This window comes from Myotis yumanensis, unplaced genomic scaffold (assembly GCF_028538775.1).
Source record: "Myotis yumanensis isolate MYYU_CA2020_CCGP unplaced genomic scaffold, mMyoYum1.0.hap1 SCAF_10, whole genome shotgun sequence".
In the NCBI taxonomy this organism is placed as follows: domain Eukaryota; kingdom Metazoa; phylum Chordata; class Mammalia; order Chiroptera; family Vespertilionidae; genus Myotis; species Myotis yumanensis.
In genome coordinates, this window is record NW_027223761.1 from 4812031 (window position 1) to 4832611 (window position 20581).

Sequence of the window (20581 nt, forward strand, 5' to 3'; positions counted from 1 at the left end):
GAAAACCACACTGCTCTTTTATTCAATGGAACATCCCCCTTTAACGCAGTGTTGAATCATACACTGGAAAAAAAAAGCCCAGAGAAATTTCTGCAGATAAACCAGTGAAGAGAACGCGCGTTATACATTATTGTCAACATAATCACTCCATGAAAAGGGATGGGGTGGGGGAGCAGAACGAAAAAAACAAGGGGCTCAACACCCTAGACACTGCAAAACATCCAGACATTTGGAATTAAAAGAAAATTTAAAAGGAAGCCTTCCAGGAAGGAGAGGAACAAATGGAATATGAGGCAGCTTAGGTGCTCAGGAACATGGAAACGACCTGGTCTGGCAGACAAGACCAAGGTGGCTTGGGCAGCCACACCTACTGCTGGCAGGGTGTCAGGATGGACATGAATCCTGGACCTGGAGATTAAGCCTCTACTCTATGAGGGTAGCAGACACAAAGTTCCACACTTAAAAAAAATAGTAATAATCTTGGGGTGGCGATGGCACCTTGGAAATCTTAGAACCAAAGGGACACCCCTGTCCAAACTAGCCTGACATTAGTGGCCAAGGCCTTGGCCTAAAACCATTTGCTCCTCTCTCCTTGGAAAGAGAAGAATGAGGAATGGAGAAAAGGCAAAGTAATCTGATTGCAGCAGAAGACCGGGGAGAGCATCTCCTTGGACGGAGTCTGAAGAAAGGAAGAGATAAGGAAATAACAAAGGAAAAAGAAAAAAATTAATAAAAATTTCACAATATGGAGCCAGCGTGTTCCGATTCCGTCCACAAAAATAACTCAGGCTGCTTTGCCGAACCATCCTGTCCACCAGGGGCGCTGCTGAGGCTGTCTGCCTGGAAGGGTCACCAATGGGCGCGGAAAGTCCTCACTCTCATGGCTCGGGCCATCGCTGCTGCGGGGAGGGATCCTGGTGGCCCGGTTTGGGGAGAGGCAAAGGGAGTTGGGTGAGGAGAGAAAGAAGACAAAGAAGACACTCGATGCTACGGGGCGCCAGGAAAGCCCAAGCTGGCGCCCCTACTACCACCTGCCCGTCCTCAGTCGCTTGGCCCAGCCCGGTGCGTGCACACACACACATGCGTGCACACAATCACATGCGTGCGTCCCAATGTCTGGCTCCATATGGTGAGGTTCGGCGTGTGTTTAAACAAGACCAATTCTCTCTATATAATATATATATTTTCTTAAAAAACCGAGTCTAGTTCTGTGGTGGAGGCGGTGGGGGAGCTGGAGGCATCCCGAAGGGCGGCATGCCTGCCACCCCCATGCCCATCATGGTGACAAAGTTAGAAGGGTCCATGGGAGGCGGAGGAGGGGGAGGTGGGGCATACATCATGCCGGCGGAACCAGGTGGCGGAGGCGGCGGAGGGGGAGGGGCCCCGGGCGGCAGAGGCGGCTGGACCCCGGGGGGCAGGGGCACCATAGTGGGGTTGCCTTGCATCTGAGGGGCTCCTGGAGAAGCTGCGGCAGCCGCCTGCTGCTGTTGCCATGGCGGGATGGACCCTGTGCCAGCGCTCGTGGTGGTAGTCGTCGTATCTGGGGTGGTAAAGAAGCCCAAGGTCACACGCGCGGGGGCACACCGCGGTTCTCTGCGGCTGCTGCCTTGGGATGGGGGCGAGGGGCGCCTGCTCCTTGCTTTGCATGCTGTACGGTGGTGGGGGGCGGGCGGGCGGGGCTGTCCTGGTGTGGGGAGTGAAGGGGTGGGCAGGACTACCCTAGGGTCAGCCTCAAGGTCTCTGGGCTTAACGAAGTAAGCCCTTTGTCACCAATGTCCCCTGGAAGGGCTGACAGGAAGGTACCAGACACAAGAACCGGCTCTGACATCCCTCCGCCCATCCGCCGCCACCACCGAACGGCACATTCAATCTCAAGGCCACAGCTACTCTCCCACTGCCAGGTACCATCCCCAGTCTCTCAGGCCCCAATCACATCCCTCTCCAAAACTCGCATGCACCACCCACCCCTGGCCATGTGCACAGAACTGAGCCAGCCAGCAGCTCATTCAGCCAGTGAGAGCCTGGACTTCTGACACCCTACTATGGCAGGTCCCCTCTAGGCCCCCCCAGATGACCCCAGACACAACCACGCCAAACATCAGATCTCCTCCCCGACACCTCCCAGGGGCCACAAGGCCCTTTCTGTGTTCACCCCCAGCAGAGATCAGAGTCTCACCCTAAGGTGCTGGCCTGCCTGTGTGAGCTGTGAGGTTCTCTCATTCCTCTTAGCCCCACCCCCCATCCCACCCACCCCCACAAGCCCAAAATATGCCACTCACTTTGCTGCCATGGCAAGGGGGTACTGGAAGCCATACTGCTGCTGGGCGGAGGGGGTGGTGGAGGCTGCTGCTGCTGCTGTTGCCATGGAGGAAGAGGACCAGTAGGCGGGGGAGGAGGTTGCCCACTGGGTGGCGGCGGCGGTGGCGGCATCATGCCCATAGGCGGTGGCGGCATCATACCTAGGTGAAGGAAAGGGTCAGGCCTCTGGGAGGGGAGATTTGGGACAGGCCTCCCTTCATTCCCAGGCCTAGGTGATGCCCCAAAGCGAGATGTCAGGCTCCATTACCTTTTCCTTGATGCAGGCGATAGACCCCAGAGCCCACAGGCGTACTTCCCAGGTACTGATCTTGATGGAAGGAAAGAGCAGGGACTTAGCAGGACATTTGAACTGGCCAGGGAAGTCGCCCCCTACCAATAGCTTTTACAGTCACACATCCTGCAGTCACTGCCCTTACAAGAGCAGTTCTATGAGAGGCCTGTGCTGACCCCACACAGAAACCCTTTCCTGAATCAGATGGAGTCTTGCTCCTCCTGGAGCCCAAGCCTTGACAAGAGACCCAGTGCAACACTCAGCCACTTTGAGAACTGCTGCTAGTTCACAGCAACTAGCTCTAACTCCTGCTTATCCCAAAGCCCCAAGGTTTCTGGTCTGACACTTACTTACCCATTGGAGGAGGGCCATGGTGCCCAGGTGGGTGGGGGCCCTGGTTCATCGGTGGTGGTGGTGGCTGCATCCAAGGAGGTGGGGGTCCATTAGGGTTGTGCTGCATGGGATGCCCACCATGCCCACCTGTGAGGCTGGGTAATGGGTGTGGGAAGCTGTGGGGGCCGCCTCCAGGCCCACCAGGACCACCTCCATGCATGCCGTGGTAGGGCCGACTCTCTGAAGGGCCAGAATTCATCCAGGGTGGGCGGCTCTGGGTGGTAGACATGAGAGACTACGTGAGAGCATTTCCTGCCAACGTCCCTGCCTGCTCCCCCTGGTGGCAACATTGTTCTCTCGGCTATGCCAGAGGACCAGAACACAAGGACAGAATCTTCCCAGAGTGAGATCCCCAAACATCTGACATCCCGAAAGAACAATGTTGCCAGCCATGTCCACAATCTGCTCTGCCCAAAATCCCGGGCCATAACCCCCTCCTCTGAGGAAGATGGGGACCAGGCCATGGGAACCAGCGCCTGAAGCTCACCGGTGGAGGTGGGTTGTTGGCGGGAGCAGCAGGCCGAGGCGCACTGGCCAGAGGTGTGCTGGCAGGCCCAGAGGTGGAGCCCACAGATGCTGGCACAGGAGCTTCACCCAGTTCAGCCATGAGGGACAAATATTCTTTATCCATCCGAGCTTTATCCTGAGCTGACTGCGGGTCACCAGGCCTGAAGGTGGGGTGTGGGTCACAAAGAGAGGGGAAATCATTAAGGAGGAAACTTTTACCCTGAGGAATTTACACAAGAAAGCTGAGGAAACTGAATCATCCTTTCTAACACATTCTTTAAAACAGCCTCATCAGCTCTTCAATTGTGTGCCCAACTGGGTATCTGGGGTTACACATCGCTCTGCCACAGCAGAGACCCGGGGCCAAGATCAGGGAGACGGTGAGCACCAGACCATAACCAGCCATGCAGACAGGAAAGTGCAGGTTCTTCTAAGTAGCAACTTTCATCAAGTTCTGCATTCCCAGCCCTGGCCAGTGTGGCTCCATTGGTCAGAGCATCATCCCATGCACCCAAGGATCACAAGTTCGATTCCCAATCAGGGCAGATATCCAGGTTGTGAGGAGGCAGCCAATCAATGTTGTTGTTTCTTTCATGGATGCTTCTATCTTTCCCTCTCTCCCTTCCTCTCTCTGTAGTCAATAAAAACATTTAAACAAAGAATTCTGCATTTCCAGTCTGAGGGAAAGAAATCTATGCAAGACTGGAACACAGATACCAGGACTTCCTTAACAAAGCCACTCCAAGTGAAAAAATGTTGCTATCAAATGCTGGCTTGCAAAACTGGTCAAAATCCTTACATTATTTGGTGTTCTTAAACCGATCTTCGGCAGCAAAAACGGCATTTAACATTGAGCTACAGTAAAAGCACTTATATCCTGCCCTGGCTGGTGTAGTTCAATTGGTTGGAGGTCACAGGTTCAATTCCCGGTCAGGGCACACACCCAGGTTTCGGGTTCGATCCCTGGTTGGGGTGCATTTTAGAGGCAACTGATCATTGTTTTTCTCACATCGATGTTTCTCTCTCTCTATCCCCCCTTTCCCCTTTCTCAATGAAAACATCCTTGGATGAGGATTTTAAAAAAAAAGGGGGGGGGGGGGACCAACTCCCCATACCCAGGATGGAAGTTTACAGTTTTCCTGGGCTCAGGATGAACAACAAAATAGGAGTGTTCTGCACAGGCTGTTTCTAATCATCCTGGACTTTAAGCCACACCATTACATGCACAGAAAGGAAAGCTTCTCTTGGATCCACTAGTTAATAGCAACCAGCCAATGTGCTGAAGAGCTTCCTGTACACCAAAGGCTACCAGCAAGCCACGACTGCAGCCCTCCCTCACCTTTGGAATTTGCAATCAGAAGCAATGTGGCCAGCCCCTCCACACTTGGTACACACTGTAGTATTGGTAATGCTACGGGTCTCTGAGCTCTGCCAGGGTCTTAAGATCCTGTTGAGAGAAAAAAAAGTCAACTTAAGGGCTATAGCCAACCCCCTCCTACTTCAATAGATTTTTCAGGTCTCTGGTGCACTCCCCTCTAAACTGATCACATACCTGTTATCATCTTCCCTAAGGGTCCCATTCAAGCGAGCCAACTCCCGAAGCTGCATCTTCCGAAGGTCATTCTGGTCCTCAGGGGTCTCAATCCCTTGCTTCAAGATGTTTCTTATCTAATAGACACAATGGACAGTTACGTTCAGTGCTAAGACAACCACCTAGATTTCTGGCAAGAGGCTTCCTTTCTGGTTCCCTCACCTGCTCTACTGCTTTCTTCACATTCTCCATGGTGTTGGCAGTAACCAGGGCATGAAGTGGCTCGTCTTCTCCTGGCAACATCTGGCCATCTTTGCGCCCAACTTTCCCTTCTTTCACAGACCCTTTCCCCCGGATCATTATCTTCGCATTACACTCCTTCTCTATGTTCTTCAATGTGTTCCCTCTATCAGATGCAGAAAAGGTTGAGTTGTTATATGCAAATTCACATGCCAAGGGGACAGAGGTGGGCTGATCAGGCACTGGCAGGAAATCACGAGTGCAGCGAACTGGATTTCCCCACCAAGAAAGCAATGATCTCTAAGTTAAGATCAGCCACAGCAATCCTTAAGATTTGACTTCCCTGAAGTAAAATGAGGATGTTAAAGAGATTTTCTCACAGGAAGGCATGAACTCAGCCAAAGTGAAGGTCCTACCCAAAACAGGAAGGTGCCACCAATGGCACCCAATTTGGCACAAGATAAACACACCTCACAGGTTCTTAGGAATTCTCTATCCCATAGGCTAGAAGTTACTTACCTGGGCCCAATTAGCAGCCCCACAAAGTTGATTTCTGGATACTCATCTTGTGGAATCATTACTTTATCGCTCACACGTGTTGCTGGAGGTCTAAGGAAGAAAAGACTCATTGACTCTGGTGATTTGAGGTAAGAGGTGAGAAGTTAGTACCAAATGTTTCACCATGTCACCTGGCTGGCGTGGCTCAGTGATTGAGTGTTGGCCTAGGAACTAGGAGGTCAGGGTTCAATTCCCAGGCAGGGCACATGCCCAGGTTACGGGCTTGATTCCCAGTGTGGTGTGTGCAGGAGGCAGCCCAACAACGATTCTCTCATCATTGATGTTTCTCTCTCTTTCTTCCTGAAATCACTAAGTCTATTTTTTTTAATGTTCTACCATGTCACACACATTCTTCATGTGTCCTTATCCCAGACAACCCAGCCCCCCTGCTTACTTGTAATCTGCAGGTGGCTTGAAGTCAGGGTTGAGAGCAACCATTTCTGTGATGAGGTTATGCCGCTCCTCTTCCAGCTTCTTGCGCGTGCGGAACTCACGGGTGTTAAGCCGCTTCCCCTCGCTATTGTAGATGGGCTCAGGGGAAGGGGACCTGTGGGAAACAGACCACCGTTACTGCTCTACCTTAACTATTCTGTCATCCCCACATGGGCTATAATAAGTCTTCCCCAGCCCCTCTGCCTCAGATCCTAACACAACACTCTTCGGAGGAACTGACCATAACGTGTGCTATTCAAGATCGTGTGGAATGGGGAGATGGAAGCTTAACATTAGGGGGACAGGGGTGTGTGTGAGAAAGGCAAAAAAAATGGTTTTTCTTTTTTCTAAAAATGATGAGGGTTTAGTCTGTCCTTTGGAAAAACCTCTCGACTGCAAACAAGGACAGTACTATCTGGAGTCTTCTTGCCAAATATGGATTTTCTATCATTTGCAAAAAATTTTACAATATTACAACTTTATGAACCACAAAAACCCCAAGTTTATGTAAAACGTGAACTCTCGCAGAGTTCACGTCCTGTCAGGAAGTGTATGTCCCCTCCACATAGTAAATATGAACTCTTCAACCCAATGCAACTAGGACTCAAGGCTAGTGCAGCTACTTGGCCCCCACAATGGAGAGATGGTGCAAGGCTTCGTCTCTGCTTTTCCTTCAATGGCCTGACTGGCTGTGTCCAAGGCCCAGGAGTCAACCTGTTTTCTGGCTGTTCGATGTTGGGGAGTCTGGGTAAAGAAAAACGTTAAAGTGCTAACGCAGCTTCTGAGAGAGGCTGCAAATGAGACTTGGTCAAGTACTTGTCTAAGGTCTGAACCTGCAAACAGCAGGGGAAACCTGTGATTCTCCACCAGAGTTTACAAGTCCAGAAAGCAGATTTTCTCTCTCTCTGCTTTTCAAGGAGTAAAATGCTGTTGCTACAAGTAAAAAATAGTAATGATAAAATGGTCAGTTTACCACAGCTGGATTTTGCGGTAATAAAAAAAGAGAAATTACACTCCTAGAATTCTAAGTTAAGATTACAAAAAGGACCATAGCTTGATATTCTGATTGAAAATTTAGTAGCAGCTGCAAGAAGGGAAGAGACCATGTGGATCAGGTTATTTAAAAAACATCCTGAAAGTAGTCAAGACTCCTACACCCTTGGTTTAGTTGAGAGAACCTTGCCTAGTTGGAGAGCAAGGACTGAACTCGGCTGCTCCCACTGTCTTCAGCCTAAAGGGAACCATGTCATCTGTTACACACACGATGGAATAAAAGGTCAGGTTTGTTCATGGCTAATGACGGCTAAATGACACCTCCGTTTCTAGCATTTGTATAAACTGTTAGCACAATCCAGTAATAGTGAACAAAAGCGAGCATACCCCAGTTTATTAGACTATCACCTTATACATTTAAATCTACAACCAATTTAAAAACATTTTTAATTGTGCAACTTAAGCAACATCAAAATGGCATAAAGTGGCTTAATATTGAAAATACACCTTCTTAAGAAATAATCTTATTAAGTTAAGAAACTCATGCATTTCCCTCCAACCTGGGCTCAAAAGAAAAACCAATCAGGTATTAGGGATTCTTTCAAACTGAATACAAGTGAGAGAGAGAGTCTGCTCTGGTTTTATTTCTAGCATGCTTGACGTTCCTAATTCCCCCCTGGTAACTGTCTAGAATTAAGCATTTCTAGCTAATCACCAAAATGAGTTTTATCAGTACAAATTGGTCATTTAAAGGCCTCACAACAGTTTAATCTCCTCCCAAATTATGACTGTGAAATACAAAGGCTGATATTCTAAAGGTTAGATTGGCCCAACTTCTTCACTTTGAGTAAGCATCGTATAGATCAACTAAATTCTAATCCCAGTTCTCCAGGAAAAAAGGTTTGTTAAAAATTCAACCCTTTGAGGAATTGCCTGGTAACCTGTAGGTATATTATTAAAGGGGGGGAAAAGCCAAAAATGGCACTTAACAATTGTGGTCTGTAACCTATAATACAAATCTAAAAAAAAAAAAAAAAAGCCAAGAAACATGAAACACAACCCCCTCCAACCAAAATCTACAGGTAAAAAAATAATATAAACAAATTAAAGTCATTAAACTTGTTTCCTAGCAAGGGGCAGCAGAAAGATGTGCAAGAGTGGCTTCTAAAACCAATACATCTTCCTGATTTAACAAGTTACTAATTGGGTAACAAAAGCCAAAAACACTACATTTTAAAGCAAAATGCTTTCAACTATGCTACACGCACTAAGAGAAATTTCATTGAGAGGAAGGCATATTGCCCTTTTAAGTAAATGGACCAGGTTTTAACTGTTCAAAGACCACAATCAGCCAATAAAATTACTGCTTAAAAAATTCACTTCCGCCTGGCATGGTTTAGTGGCTGAGCATTGACCGATGAACCAGGAGGTCATGATTCAATTCCAGGCCAGGGCACATCCTGGGTTGCAGGCTTGCTCCCCAGTGTGGGGCATGCAGAAGGCAGCTGATCAACAATTCTCTCTCATTATGTTTCTCTCTCTTCCTTTCCCTTCCTCTCTGGAATAAAAAAAAATATATTTTAAAATTCACTTTCCTTGGCTTTTTTTTCACAGGTGAAATTTTAAACTGAGATAGCATGACCACAGCTGTTGGAGGACCACACTCCCCTTAAAAAGGGGGAGGAGAGGTGGTGGTAATGTAGGGATGGTAGCTAGCCTTCCCAAAACAGGTGGGAATATTCTGGCCCCTCCTAATGCCCCAGGCAATGGCCAAGGCTGAAAATTAACTGGCAGTGAAGGAAATTGGTTAGAAATCTCGTCTATTTTAAAACCATCTCAAAACCATGAGCAGGAACAATATAGCAATGAGCTGAGCAGACTGAGTTTCTGGCCTGCTCAAATTCAGTGATGCTCAAAAATATTCTTAATTCCTGCATCGTGCACCTGTGAGAAAAACCTCTACACCCTGGGCTTTCAGCCAAAGCAGGTATTGAAAAGGCTGGCAATGGCCCACTCACTGTCCTTATGGGTGGGCAAGGCAGGTTAAAATATACATGCTTACAAATTAGAAACCAGTTATCCATTTTCCTGTAACTTTTTATTCTGCTAGTAATTAAGTTTCATTCCAATTTCTAGCTGATGACCACATATATTGCTAATTAAACCCTACTCCCCAGAATGATCAGAGTACCAGTCGTCTTACTAGGATTTTATTGCACTGACACAACATGTTGCCACCAGTAAAACGTTATTGAGAAAAAGGTAAAAGTGTTACTGTCAGCTGGTTAAAACTGTTTCCCAACCTGTCCTCAGGGTTAGGGGGGATGCCCAGGTCTCCTGTGCGCAGTTTACGAGTCAGGTCTTCTATCTGCAGTTGCACTGGAAGAAACCAGGTTAGGAAAGAAAAAAAAGGATGGAAAAAAGACAATGTTACCAAAAAACATCTCAAATCTCAACAACAAGCATGAAGAACTCGGAGACTTTGAAAGGGACGACTGATCAGTGAACACATTGAGGCAAAACTCCCAACCATCTATCGGCAGGAGTCCATTTACATCTATAGGTATTTTTCACTTCAAAATGGTTATCACTTAAGGAAGCAAACAGTTTGTTTGAAGAGGGGTTAGCAGTATAGACTGTTCACTATGGCTAATATCAAAGCATTTATCAGGTGTTTCACCTCTCCCCCCTACCAAGGTTTTAACAATTGGCACCCAGAACCAAACCATGTATGTTATCACCAATACCCTGTTCCCACCAAATTACTTTGAGGGCAAGACTCCTGAGAGCTAATTTTTCCTCATAGTATTAAGCATAGCCCCAAATGAGACCCAATTAACGTGGGACAAGGAAAAATACCAGTTGAGCAAATATTATTTTCATTGATACAAGGTTAAAAATTCCTTAAAGAAGACAGTTAATAACCAATTCAACACTTCACAGTTCATACATACTTTCTGTACACCAAATCCGTACTAGTAGGAATCTCCCAATACCTTCTGCTTTTATTCAAATTTTAGATGACAATCCATATACCTTAACAAACCAGTTATGGTAAGTCTATTTTTAGACTTGCTCCTTATGTGGGAGTAAAAGTAGGGGTATAGAGGATTGAAAGTGTGGGTCAAGGAGAATGTGTGACCCTCTGACCTTGACAAATGAGACTGTACATGAAAAAGAGAAATGAGGGTTTTTCACAAAATTCGGACTCCAGGGAAATGCTACCCAGCTGATTTTACTCAAAATAACAGGACCTGAAGAGCCAAATCACTTTCTTCAGCATGCTGAATCACCACTTATTTCTTACCTCTGTAGCATCTGAGAGTTTTGAACAGCTTAAGAGCAAGCCTTATTGGCTGGGTTAAAGTTGAAATAGCTCCAGGACAGGATTAATGTAGGTCTACCCCAAGATACCCTTCCAAATTTAAATACACCCCAGAGCCCTAGCCGGTTTGGCTCAGTGGGTCAAGCATCTGCCTGCAGACTGAGGGGTCCCGGGTTCGATTCTGATCAAGGGCACATACCTTGGTTGCAGGCTCAATCCCCAGCCCATCAAAACACGTGTGGGAGGCAAACCAATCGATGTCTCTCTCACATCAATGTCTCTCCTCCTCCCTTCCACTCTCAAAAAATAATCAATGGGAAAATATCCTCAGATGAGGATTACCAAACAAACAAATAAATAAATACATCCCACAGGAGCTGTATCACACACCCATTAAAACTCTGAAGACAAAAGTAAAATCTACAATATTAAAAAAACATGGGGGCATTCTGTATAAGGCAGTGTGTACTGTGAGGCAGAAGTAAAGACAATGGCTCCTAAGCTCTTTTATGCCAGAAAAGTTCTGACTTGGCAGTTAAGTTCTAAGAACAACTAAAAGTGAAAGCCACCTTCCTATGGGTGTGTGTGTGTGTGTGTGTGTGTGTGTGTGTGTGTGTGACAATTCTCTTAACTGGTCTGCAGGGATAGTGGGGTCTAATGTGAGGAAATAGCTGGCACTTAAATCAAGGTTGCTATATTCCTTGGAGTGGAAATCTACATTAGCCCAGGCTTTGATTCTAGTTACTTTGATTCTAGCTATAAATTAGCTATAAATAGCCCTTAGGGCTCAGTGCATTAACTCCTTCCACAGGAAGAGAACTGGAGATGTAAAGAATGAGTTTGTTTTCCCATTTTCTAAGTCAGCTTGTTATTCTTGGGATATTGCTCCACAAAGGACATTTTCACAAGGCTGTGAAGATTCAGATCTAACATGAGAGAGACATAAGAGACTGGGCCGGAGTAAATAGGAACAGTGGGGGAAAGAAAATATTGTGAATATTAGACAATTCCAACACCTCAAAATTCTCAGCAGTCTAAAAAATGTAAGACACTATGATCCTCAAGAATAACAAGCCAGCCTTGAAGCTTTTTATTTGTGAAGGCCATAGCCTGATAGGTGTAGGAAACCATTGCCCTAATTTACTCCAAAGGGGGTGTTTATTTGGTTAGTAGGAAATGTTTATCAAGTGAATTTTGAGACAGCAACAGAGGTACACAAATAAAGGTCAAATTGCATTAAAAACCTTGTATTTTAAAAAAGGTAATTTTGAGGTTAATTTCATTTCCAATGTGGATAGCCTTTCTTAATTCTTAAAAGTTCCCAATAGGTAAGATTCCATATCCAGGTAGTATCCCTTTCCCAGCAGAGTTCTTTAGTGGTAAATACAAGAGCCCTCATTTTAAGACAGCTCTCCAAAGACCAAACCAGGAAAAAAATTGCTGAAGGAAAGGTTAAACTCAACAAAATGATAAAAAGGGGGTGAACTGTAAACACTTTCAGAACAACTTTTTGATTAAACTGAGTATTTTTCCTTTCAGAAAGTACCTATAAAAAGTAAAAGACCATTTTTTAAGGGAAGGGAGAAATGTAAAATTACGGTGAAAGGCCATGCTGTGAAAAAGGTACTTGGTTTACAATACCTGCAGTGTTCTCCACTGGGGCCGTGTCCACAGAGGCATAAGACACTCACCTCACCAACTGGCAGTAACAGCAGCTGAAGGTGTGGGGTCCTAAACTGGGGGCTACTCTTAACTCCTAAGTGGGCCCCTCTACTTTCCTGGTACTCATGGAGAACACTGCTGTTACCAACAGACCATAACAAGGAGCTGCAAATGCAGGACCCACACAGCAAAAACTGAAGAATTATTTCAAAGTCATGAAAGTACACCTGGCCATACATTATCTCAAAATAGAAAAATTTAAAGTCTCAAAACTAAACGAATAAAGTGTCGCTCAGAATATTAACAATCTGAAAATGCATTTGGGTGCAGAACGTGTATTTACCTATATAAGCTCTCTCTTGTTCCCGAGTGAGTCCAGGGGGGATAACTGTAGGCATTCCTGGAATCACCGTTTTCTGTTCCATTGTGTCTTGATTCCAGCGGCTCCTCTTCCGCTTCTTACTTGGGAAGTCTAAAGGAAATAAAGTTCGTAAGATGCAAACACAACCACCAGAATAACTACCAAGAGGCAGTTCAGGATACTTAGGACATTACACGTAGCTCAGCAGACTATGAAACTGAGAACTTGACCTAAAACGTAAATAAGCAAAGATTGGAAGCCAAACCTGAGAAATCAGAGACGGGTGGACCTGAGTCCAAAAAGTTAACATTTCAGAGAAACTGTGATGTGAAGAGGTAACAAATCCTTTTTTAAAAGAATAGTTTGATTTTTAGAGAGGGAGAGAAACAGCACTGTGAGTAAAACATGGATCAGCTGCCTCCTGCAAGCCCCCCACCAGGGATCAAGCCCGAAAATCCGGGCATGTGCCCTGATGGGAAATGGAGCTGGCAAACTTGTGCATTGGACAACGCCCAACCGAGCCACACCGACCAGGGCAACAAGGTAACAAATCTTAATAGGTAAAGTTTTAGTTAGGGAAATAAAGTGCTGAGAAGATATATAATAATATATAATATACTACATCATCCTTGAATAACCAAACAAGTTTGCAACCTGCTGGCTCCTCCCATCACCACCTTCCCAACCTTTCTAACTAGGCCAGATCTCCATAAATCTATAGCAAGTTTCTTCAAGACTACCTTTTTTTTTTTAATGTTTTCTTTCTTTTTTTCTTTTATTTATTGTCTAAAATTTTACATGTATCCTTTTTCCTTCTTTTCTCCACCCCCCCCAAGACAACTTTTTTCTTCAAAAGTTTGGTTGACATCAACAATTTTCCTGGCCATTTGTACAGTGTCTGACACCTTAAGTTCAAAAAAATCCCTGGCTAAAGTGGCTCAGTGGTTGGAAGTCACCCATGCAGAGGTTCAATCCCCAGCCCAGGTCATAGGGGAGGCAAACCGATCAATGTTTCTCTTTCTCTCTCTCCCTTCCTCTCTTAAAAAGAGTAAGTTTAAAAAAGAACAAACTATAATAGCAAAACCCTTCTTCCCTGATATATAAACATAAATCCCCTACACATTTGGTACATACAAGTCATCCTACTTCCCAGGGGGTCCAGGCCCCGGGTGAAGCCCCAACTAGAAAACAGAATTCCCCCCCAACCCCCAAAGAGCCACAGGAGATGAGCCAGCAACGTCCTGAAGACTCCCCACTCTTCCGTTCTCCGTAGTGAAGACCCTGCCTTACAGTCCAAATAGCTCTTCTAGGTACTTTTCTCCCTCTCTGACTCCTCCACAACCAGGAAGGGGTTCCACGTCATGACTTCACTCTTTCACACCCTCGGGACGTGCACTCCCAGGACCCAATCCACCCACCCGACCCCCACCACACCTCTCCCCTCCACCTGGGGCTGGAGAGCAACTGGGGACCCCCGGCCCCAGCTCTCATTCGGGCCCTACAGCCTGGCAGCGCACTGCGCCTGCGCACAGCAAACCTCCCGCTCAGCCGCCCCCCCACGCCTTTTCCCCAGCGCGCGTGCGCACTCAAGGTACAAGAAACAGGCCGCGCGCCCCGTGGCGCCTCCGCCTGGGTCTCCCCGTGTGCGCGCGCGCGCGCGCGCCCCTGCCGCGTGCAGCCGTCGCCGTCGCCGCCGCCGCGCGCCCCTCAGCTGGCCGGGCCCGTTCTCGCGACGCCTTTCGCACTCTCTCGGCCCGACTCACCTCCTCCGCCGCCGGCCGGGCCCGGCTGCTGGTCCTGACGCGGCGGCTGGGGTGTCGGCAGCGGTGGCGGCGACACGCGCTGGTAGAGCGGCGGCGGAGGGGGCGGCTGCGGCGGCGGGTACGAGGAGCCCGGGGAGGGCGGCGGCGGCGGCGGCGGGGGGGGAGGAGGCGGCGGCGGCGGAGGAGGAGGCAGCGCCGCGAAGGGGAAGGCCGCGGTCAGGGCCCCCACGGGTGGAGGAGGCGGCGGCCCGGGCACCAGCAGCCCCGCCCCAGGCCCGGGGACAGACGGTGGCACCGGCTCGAAGCTCCCTTTAGGCCCGGGAAGGGAAGGAAGGCCGGGGGAGCCCAGCTTACCCAGCGGCGTGGCATTCGCTCCGGTAGCCATGGCGCCCCCGGGGACCCGCACCGGCGGCTCCTCTTCGGCGGCGGCTTCTCCTTAGCGAACCTTCCGGGGGGAGGGGACTCGACTGCGTTGCCGCGGAACGCGCGGAGCCCTTCCTCTCACGCGGCGGGCGGCGGCGGCGGCGCGAGACGCACAAAGAGGGAGGAGAGAGGGCGCCACGGGGGCGGGCTGGGGGCGACGGGCCGAAGCCTGGATTGGGCCGGCCTGAGGCGAAGGGTCGGATCGGCGGCCTCCGATTGGCGGAGCTTCCGTCCTTCTCGCTGTGCGCTGGGATTGGCCGGACCGTTAGGCCTGGCGAGGAAATGGCGGCCGAGGCTGGAGAGCTGGGAGGTGTCGCAGCGCGCACTTCATTTGTTACTGCGCGAACTGAGCTCGGCGTCCAGGAAGGAGGGCTGAGGGTGGGGCAAACTATGACGTCGGCTGCAAGCGCGCTCTCATTGGCTGAACGTGATAGGCTTAAACTCGGTTGCGTCGTAGTACCCGGAGATTGGCTGTCGCGTTTTCTATTTGGGAGTAAGCGAGAGGTCGCGGCGGAAAAGCCGCGGCCAATGAGCTTTACGGCGGGGGAGGAGTGCGCATGCGTAGACTGGGCAAAGTCGCCTCCGCTCCTCGCTTCACCTTCGTTCCCGGGTCTGGAGCGTGAGCGCCAAGTGACGTCAGTCCTCGATTCCCTCGTAACCCGGAACCGAGGTAGGGGGCGGGTCCGGTACGTGTCCGTAAACGGGGTCCGTTGACACCACAGGTAGAAAAGGACATCCTGTTTTCTTTGAGAAAAAAAAAAATCAAATCAATAAAATATATTAAAAAAAAAAAAAAAGTTTCCCAGCTTCTTTAAAAAAAAAAAAAATCGCTATAAAGTAGACGCTAATTGAAGGATTAAAAACCTGAGCTGATGGAACATATAACCTTAGGCGGAAAAGAATGTAAACTTGTCAATTCTAAAATGAGTTTACAAATATGCAGTTTCATTAGACTCCCAACGTGTGGTTCACTAAATCATATTAAAATCATTTGGGAAAATAGTGGGGAAACTTGTAAACAAGGTTGAGGAGGTACTTGCCTTTCCAGATAATACACAGTATAAAAGACAATAATAAAACTATGTGATGTAGGAATGACGTCAGTGAAACAGAGCCCTGAAGTAGATTCCCCGTTTATGGGTAAAAATACCACAAAGGTGGTATTTCAGTTCAGTAGGGAAAAGATTTAGCTAATGTTACACAGTCCTAAATAGAAACAATGAAACCACTTATAGTGGTTCTCAACCTTCCTAATGCCGTGACCCTTTAATACAGTTCCTCATGTTGTGGTGACCCCCAACCATAAAATTATTTTCGTTGCTACTTCATAACTGTAATTTTGCTACTGTTATGAATCATAATATAAATATCTGATATGCAGGATGTATTTTCATTGTTACAAATTGAACATAATTAAAGCATAGTGATTAATCACAAAAACAATATGTAATTATATATGTGTTTTCCGATGGTCTTAGGCGACCCCTATGAAAGGGTCATTCAATCCCCAAAGGGTCACGACCCACAGGTTGAGAACCGCTGACTTAGGCTGTCAGGGTAGTGCAGGGGTAGAGAGTTTATGAAGACGGGGGAACTCAAACTATGAAGAAAAGATGTACTTGATTACCAGATACATTGAAACTATGATAAAAGTCAACAGACAATAATAAGCTACAAAAACAGTTGCCGTACCTGATAAAGAGTTAATATCTTTAATATGCAAAGAAGTCTTAAAAACTAATTTTTTTCTAATTTTTATTGATTTGAGAAACATCAACTTGTTGTTCCACTTATTTATGCTTTCATTGGTTGTTTCTTTTTTTTATTTCAGAGGAAGGGAGAGGGAGAGAAACATCAATGATGAGACTCATCCATCCGCTGCCTCCTGCATGCCCCCGGAATCCAAATTTGATCTCTTGGTTTATGGGTGGGCACTCAACCACTGAGCCATTGGTTGCTTCTCGTATGTGCCCTGACTGGGGATGGAACCAGCAACCTTGGTCTATCCAGATGATATTCTAACCAACTGAGATATGTGGCCACGGAATAACTAATTTTTGAAAAGACTACAAATAGGCAAGTTTTTTTTTTTAAACTACAGCTTAGAGTTTATAGTAAATTTTTTTTAAAAAATATATTTTATTGATTTTTTACAGAGAGGAAGGGAGAGGGATAGAGAGTTAGAAACATCGATGAGAGAGAAACATTGACCAGCTGCCTCCTGCACACCTCCCACTGGGGATGTGCCTGCAACCAAGGTACATGCCCCTGACCGGAATCGAACCTGGGACCTCTCAGTCCACAGGCTGATGCTCTATCCACTGAGCCAAACCGGTTAAGGCCAAATAGGCAAGTTTCAGAAAAGCAAGTCCAAATAGCAAAAAATGTTAAAGGGACCAACACTCTTAGTAGGGAAATGCAAATTAAGGTGATAATGAAGGATCTCTTTATATGATCATTAAAAGAGCAGAAGACAAATGGGCTGACACTAATATGAAGGTCTTTTTTGGAAAGCATTCTGTTGTCTATTAAAATTGTACCCCTTCCTGGCTATTGTGTCTCAGTGGATAGAGCATCAGCCAGGGCACTGAAGGGTGGCAAGTTCAATTCCCAGACAAGGGCACAAACTTGGATTGCAGGTTCACCCTAGGTCAGGACTCATGTGGAATTGTTGTGTCTCTCACACTGATGTTTCTCTTTCCCTCACTCCCTCCCTGAAAAAATATCTTCAGGTGAGGATTATTTTTTAAAAAGTACATCTCTTTCAAGGAAAATAATAAACCATTTCATTGCAGCAATCCCTCTCTGGGGAATCTGCCCCCAAAGCAGCGCATGTGATTATATAAGGTAATGTGTTGTCTTCTGCATTTATAGGGCACATGCCTGGTTGTGGGCTTGATGCCCAGTAGGGGCATGCAGGAGGCAGCCGATCAGTGATTCTCATCAAATTGATGTTTCTATCTTTCTCTCCCTCTCCCTTCCTCTCTCTGAAATCAATATATATTTTTTATTATTTTTTAAAAATATGTGAGTGGTTGTCAAACCAGTGTGGCTCAGAGGTTGAGTGTCAACCTGTGAACCAGAAGGTCACCGTTTGATTCCCCATCAGGGCACATACCTGGGTTGTGGGCTCCATCCCCAGTGGGGGACGTGCAGGAGGCAGCCGATCAATGATTCTCTCATCATTGATGTTTCTGTCTCTCCATCTCCCTTCCTGTCTGAAATCAATAAAAACATATTAAAAAGGTATATTGTGGCCCTAGCTGGTTTGGCTCAGTGGATAGGGCATCGAACTACGGACCGAAGGGTCCCGGGTTTGACGCAGGTCAAGGACATGTATGTACATTGGCTGTAGGCTCCTCCCCAGCCCCGGCCCTGGTCAGGGCTCGTGCAGGAGGCAACTAATCGATGTGTTTCTCTCACATTGATATTTCTCTCTGTCTTTCCCTCTCTCTTCCACTCTCTCTAAACATCAATGGAAAAGTATCCTCGGGTGAGGATTAAAAAAACAAACAAAAAGATATATGTGTGAATGGTTCAACAAATTGAAATATCCATAACCTGGAATTAGGCAGCCTTGAAAAGCTGTTAACCCCATACCACCTGACCCAGAAGGACTAATGTGCTGAGGTTTTGTTTGTTTGTTTTTGGTTCTAAAGCAGAATTCATTTTTTAAAAAATCCTTACCTGAAGATATGTTTTTATTGATTTGAGAGAGAGAGAGAAACATTGATATGAGAAACATCAGTTGGTTTTATCCCGTACATGGCCTGACCTGGGACCCAACCAACATTCTAGGTATGTGCCCTGACCAGGTATCAAATCCGCAACCTTTTGGTGTATGGGATGAGATTCCAACCAACTGACCTACCCAGCCAGGCTGTGGTGGGGGTTTTTTGTTTAATATTATTTTTTGCCCTAGCCAGTTTGACTCAGTGGATAGAATGTCGGCCTGTAGACCGAAGGGTCCCAGGTTCGATTCCCATCAAGGGTACATGCCTGAGTTTTAGGCTCAATCCCTAGTAGGGTGTGTGTGTGCAGGAGGCAGCCAATCAATGATTCACTCTCATCATTGATGTTTCTATTTCTCCCTCTCCCTCTCTGAAATCAATAAAAACATATCTTAAATAAATAAATACATAAATAAATAAAATGTGTCACTTTGACATAAGGATTGTTTTTAAATTTTTATTTTTTTAATCCTCAAGCGAGGATATTTTCCCATTGACTTTTTTAGAGAGTGGAAGAGAGAGGGAAAGACAGAAATATGGATGTGAAAGAAACACATCGATTGGTTGCCTTCTGCATGAGCCTGGATCAGGGCCCGGTCAAGGGTGGAGCCTACAACCAAGGTACGTGCCCTTGACTGGAATCGAACCCAGTACCCTACAGTCTGCAGGTCAACGCTCTATCCACTGAGCCAAACTGGCTAGGGCTGTTTTGTTTTTAAATGAGAAAAGAAGCAGGTAAATATACTACATTACATGATTTTCTCTTTGTAAAACAAACCTCATATATATGTGTGTATGTTTGCATATGGTTATATGATTATAGAGAAAGCTATGGAAGGATACCCAGCACACGTTATCAGCGATAATGCTGGAGAGGAAAACAAGAACCTGAAAGTTATCCAATACATTTTTAATGACCCAATATGTTTTCAAAATGTGCTTCATGGTCTAAAAATGTAAGACATGCTCTGTTGCTCACATGTTGCTCAGTGGTTGAGCGTCAACCTATGAATGGGAGGTCACAGTTCGATTCCGGTCAAGGGCACATGCCTGGGTTTCAGGCTCCATTCCCAGGAAGGGTCATGTAGGAGGCAATCGATCAATGATCATTGATGTTTCTATCTCTCTCTCCCTCTCCGTTCCTCTCTGAAATTAATTAAAACATATTTTTTAAAAAGTTAAACAGACCTACCATATAATCCAGTCCTTCCATTCCAAAATGTTGTCGATGTAAGCATGTCCAAACCAGTATGAGTTTGAGTTTTATTTGAGCCAAATTGACAACATACTGGACAAAAAAGGGGCTCCCTTGAGGGTGGTCACACCTCTGAGGGGTCTGCGGATTACCTCTAGCATTTCCAGGGTGTGTTACCCTAAATGCACAAGAACAATGGACAGGCCTGGCTTATGGCAAAGGTCAATCTCTCATAGACCTGGGGGGGCGACTGCCCACCATGACCTGCCCAATTAGAATTTATGATCAGATCACCCTGTGAGGTTACTTTCCGTTAGATTAATTGCAGTGCCCCTGTTCTGTCCATAGCATTTACCAAAGTGAATGTATATAGCCACACACATTCAGGTCCATGAATGTTGATAGCCGCTTTATTTGTAACAGTCCCAAACTGGAAACCGCCCAAATGTTCACCAGGTGACTAGCTAAGCAAACTGGTATCTCCCCATACAGTGGAATACTACTTAGCAATAAAAAGGAATGGCTATTAATTAATACATGCAACAACATGGATGAAACTCAAAATAATTGTGCTGGGGGGTGGATGGGGATTTAATGGAGGGGATGAGGACACATTTGTAATACCTTAACTAATAAAGAATTAAAAAAATAATAATTGTGCTTAGTGAAAGAAGCCAGAGAGGAACATGGTACATAGTGTATGATTCTATTTATATAAATTTCAAAAAATTCAAATTCATCTCTATTGACAGCAAGCAGACCAGTGGTTAGTCGGGGATGGGGAGGTGAAGAGCAGGAGGGTGTGACTACAAGGAGGCCGAGGAAGCTTTCGGGGGTGATGGAGATGTTTATCTTGGTTGTGGTAATGGTTTCACAG

General features: G+C 46.6%; 1 protein-coding gene across 10 annotated transcripts; it reads right to left on the reverse strand.

Annotated features, from left to right (window-relative positions):
* Positions 1-15118, reverse strand: SF1 (splicing factor 1). 10 transcript variants are annotated; one of them, XM_070427431.1, is made up of 14 exons: positions 14356-15118; positions 12575-12703; positions 9548-9623; positions 6214-6366; positions 5781-5870; positions 5244-5427; positions 5043-5158; positions 4830-4937; positions 3471-3651; positions 2945-3218; positions 2567-2626; positions 2280-2459; positions 1336-1540; positions 1-914 (listed from the first exon to the last, which is right to left on the reverse strand). In XM_070427431.1, the coding sequence occupies exons 1-14, from the start codon at positions 14738-14740 to the stop codon at positions 785-787; spliced, it is 2271 nt and encodes a 756-aa protein (XP_070283532.1). In that variant the 5' UTR covers positions 14741-15118; the 3' UTR covers positions 1-784. The 10 variants fall into 10 exon arrangements, with proteins under 10 accessions (XP_070283532.1, XP_070283533.1, XP_070283524.1 ...); XM_070427432.1 differs by having other exon boundaries at positions 14710-15113; XM_070427423.1 differs by lacking the exon at positions 1336-1540 and having other exon boundaries at positions 14356-15116.
* Between the last annotated feature and the right edge of the window lie 5463 nt (positions 15119-20581).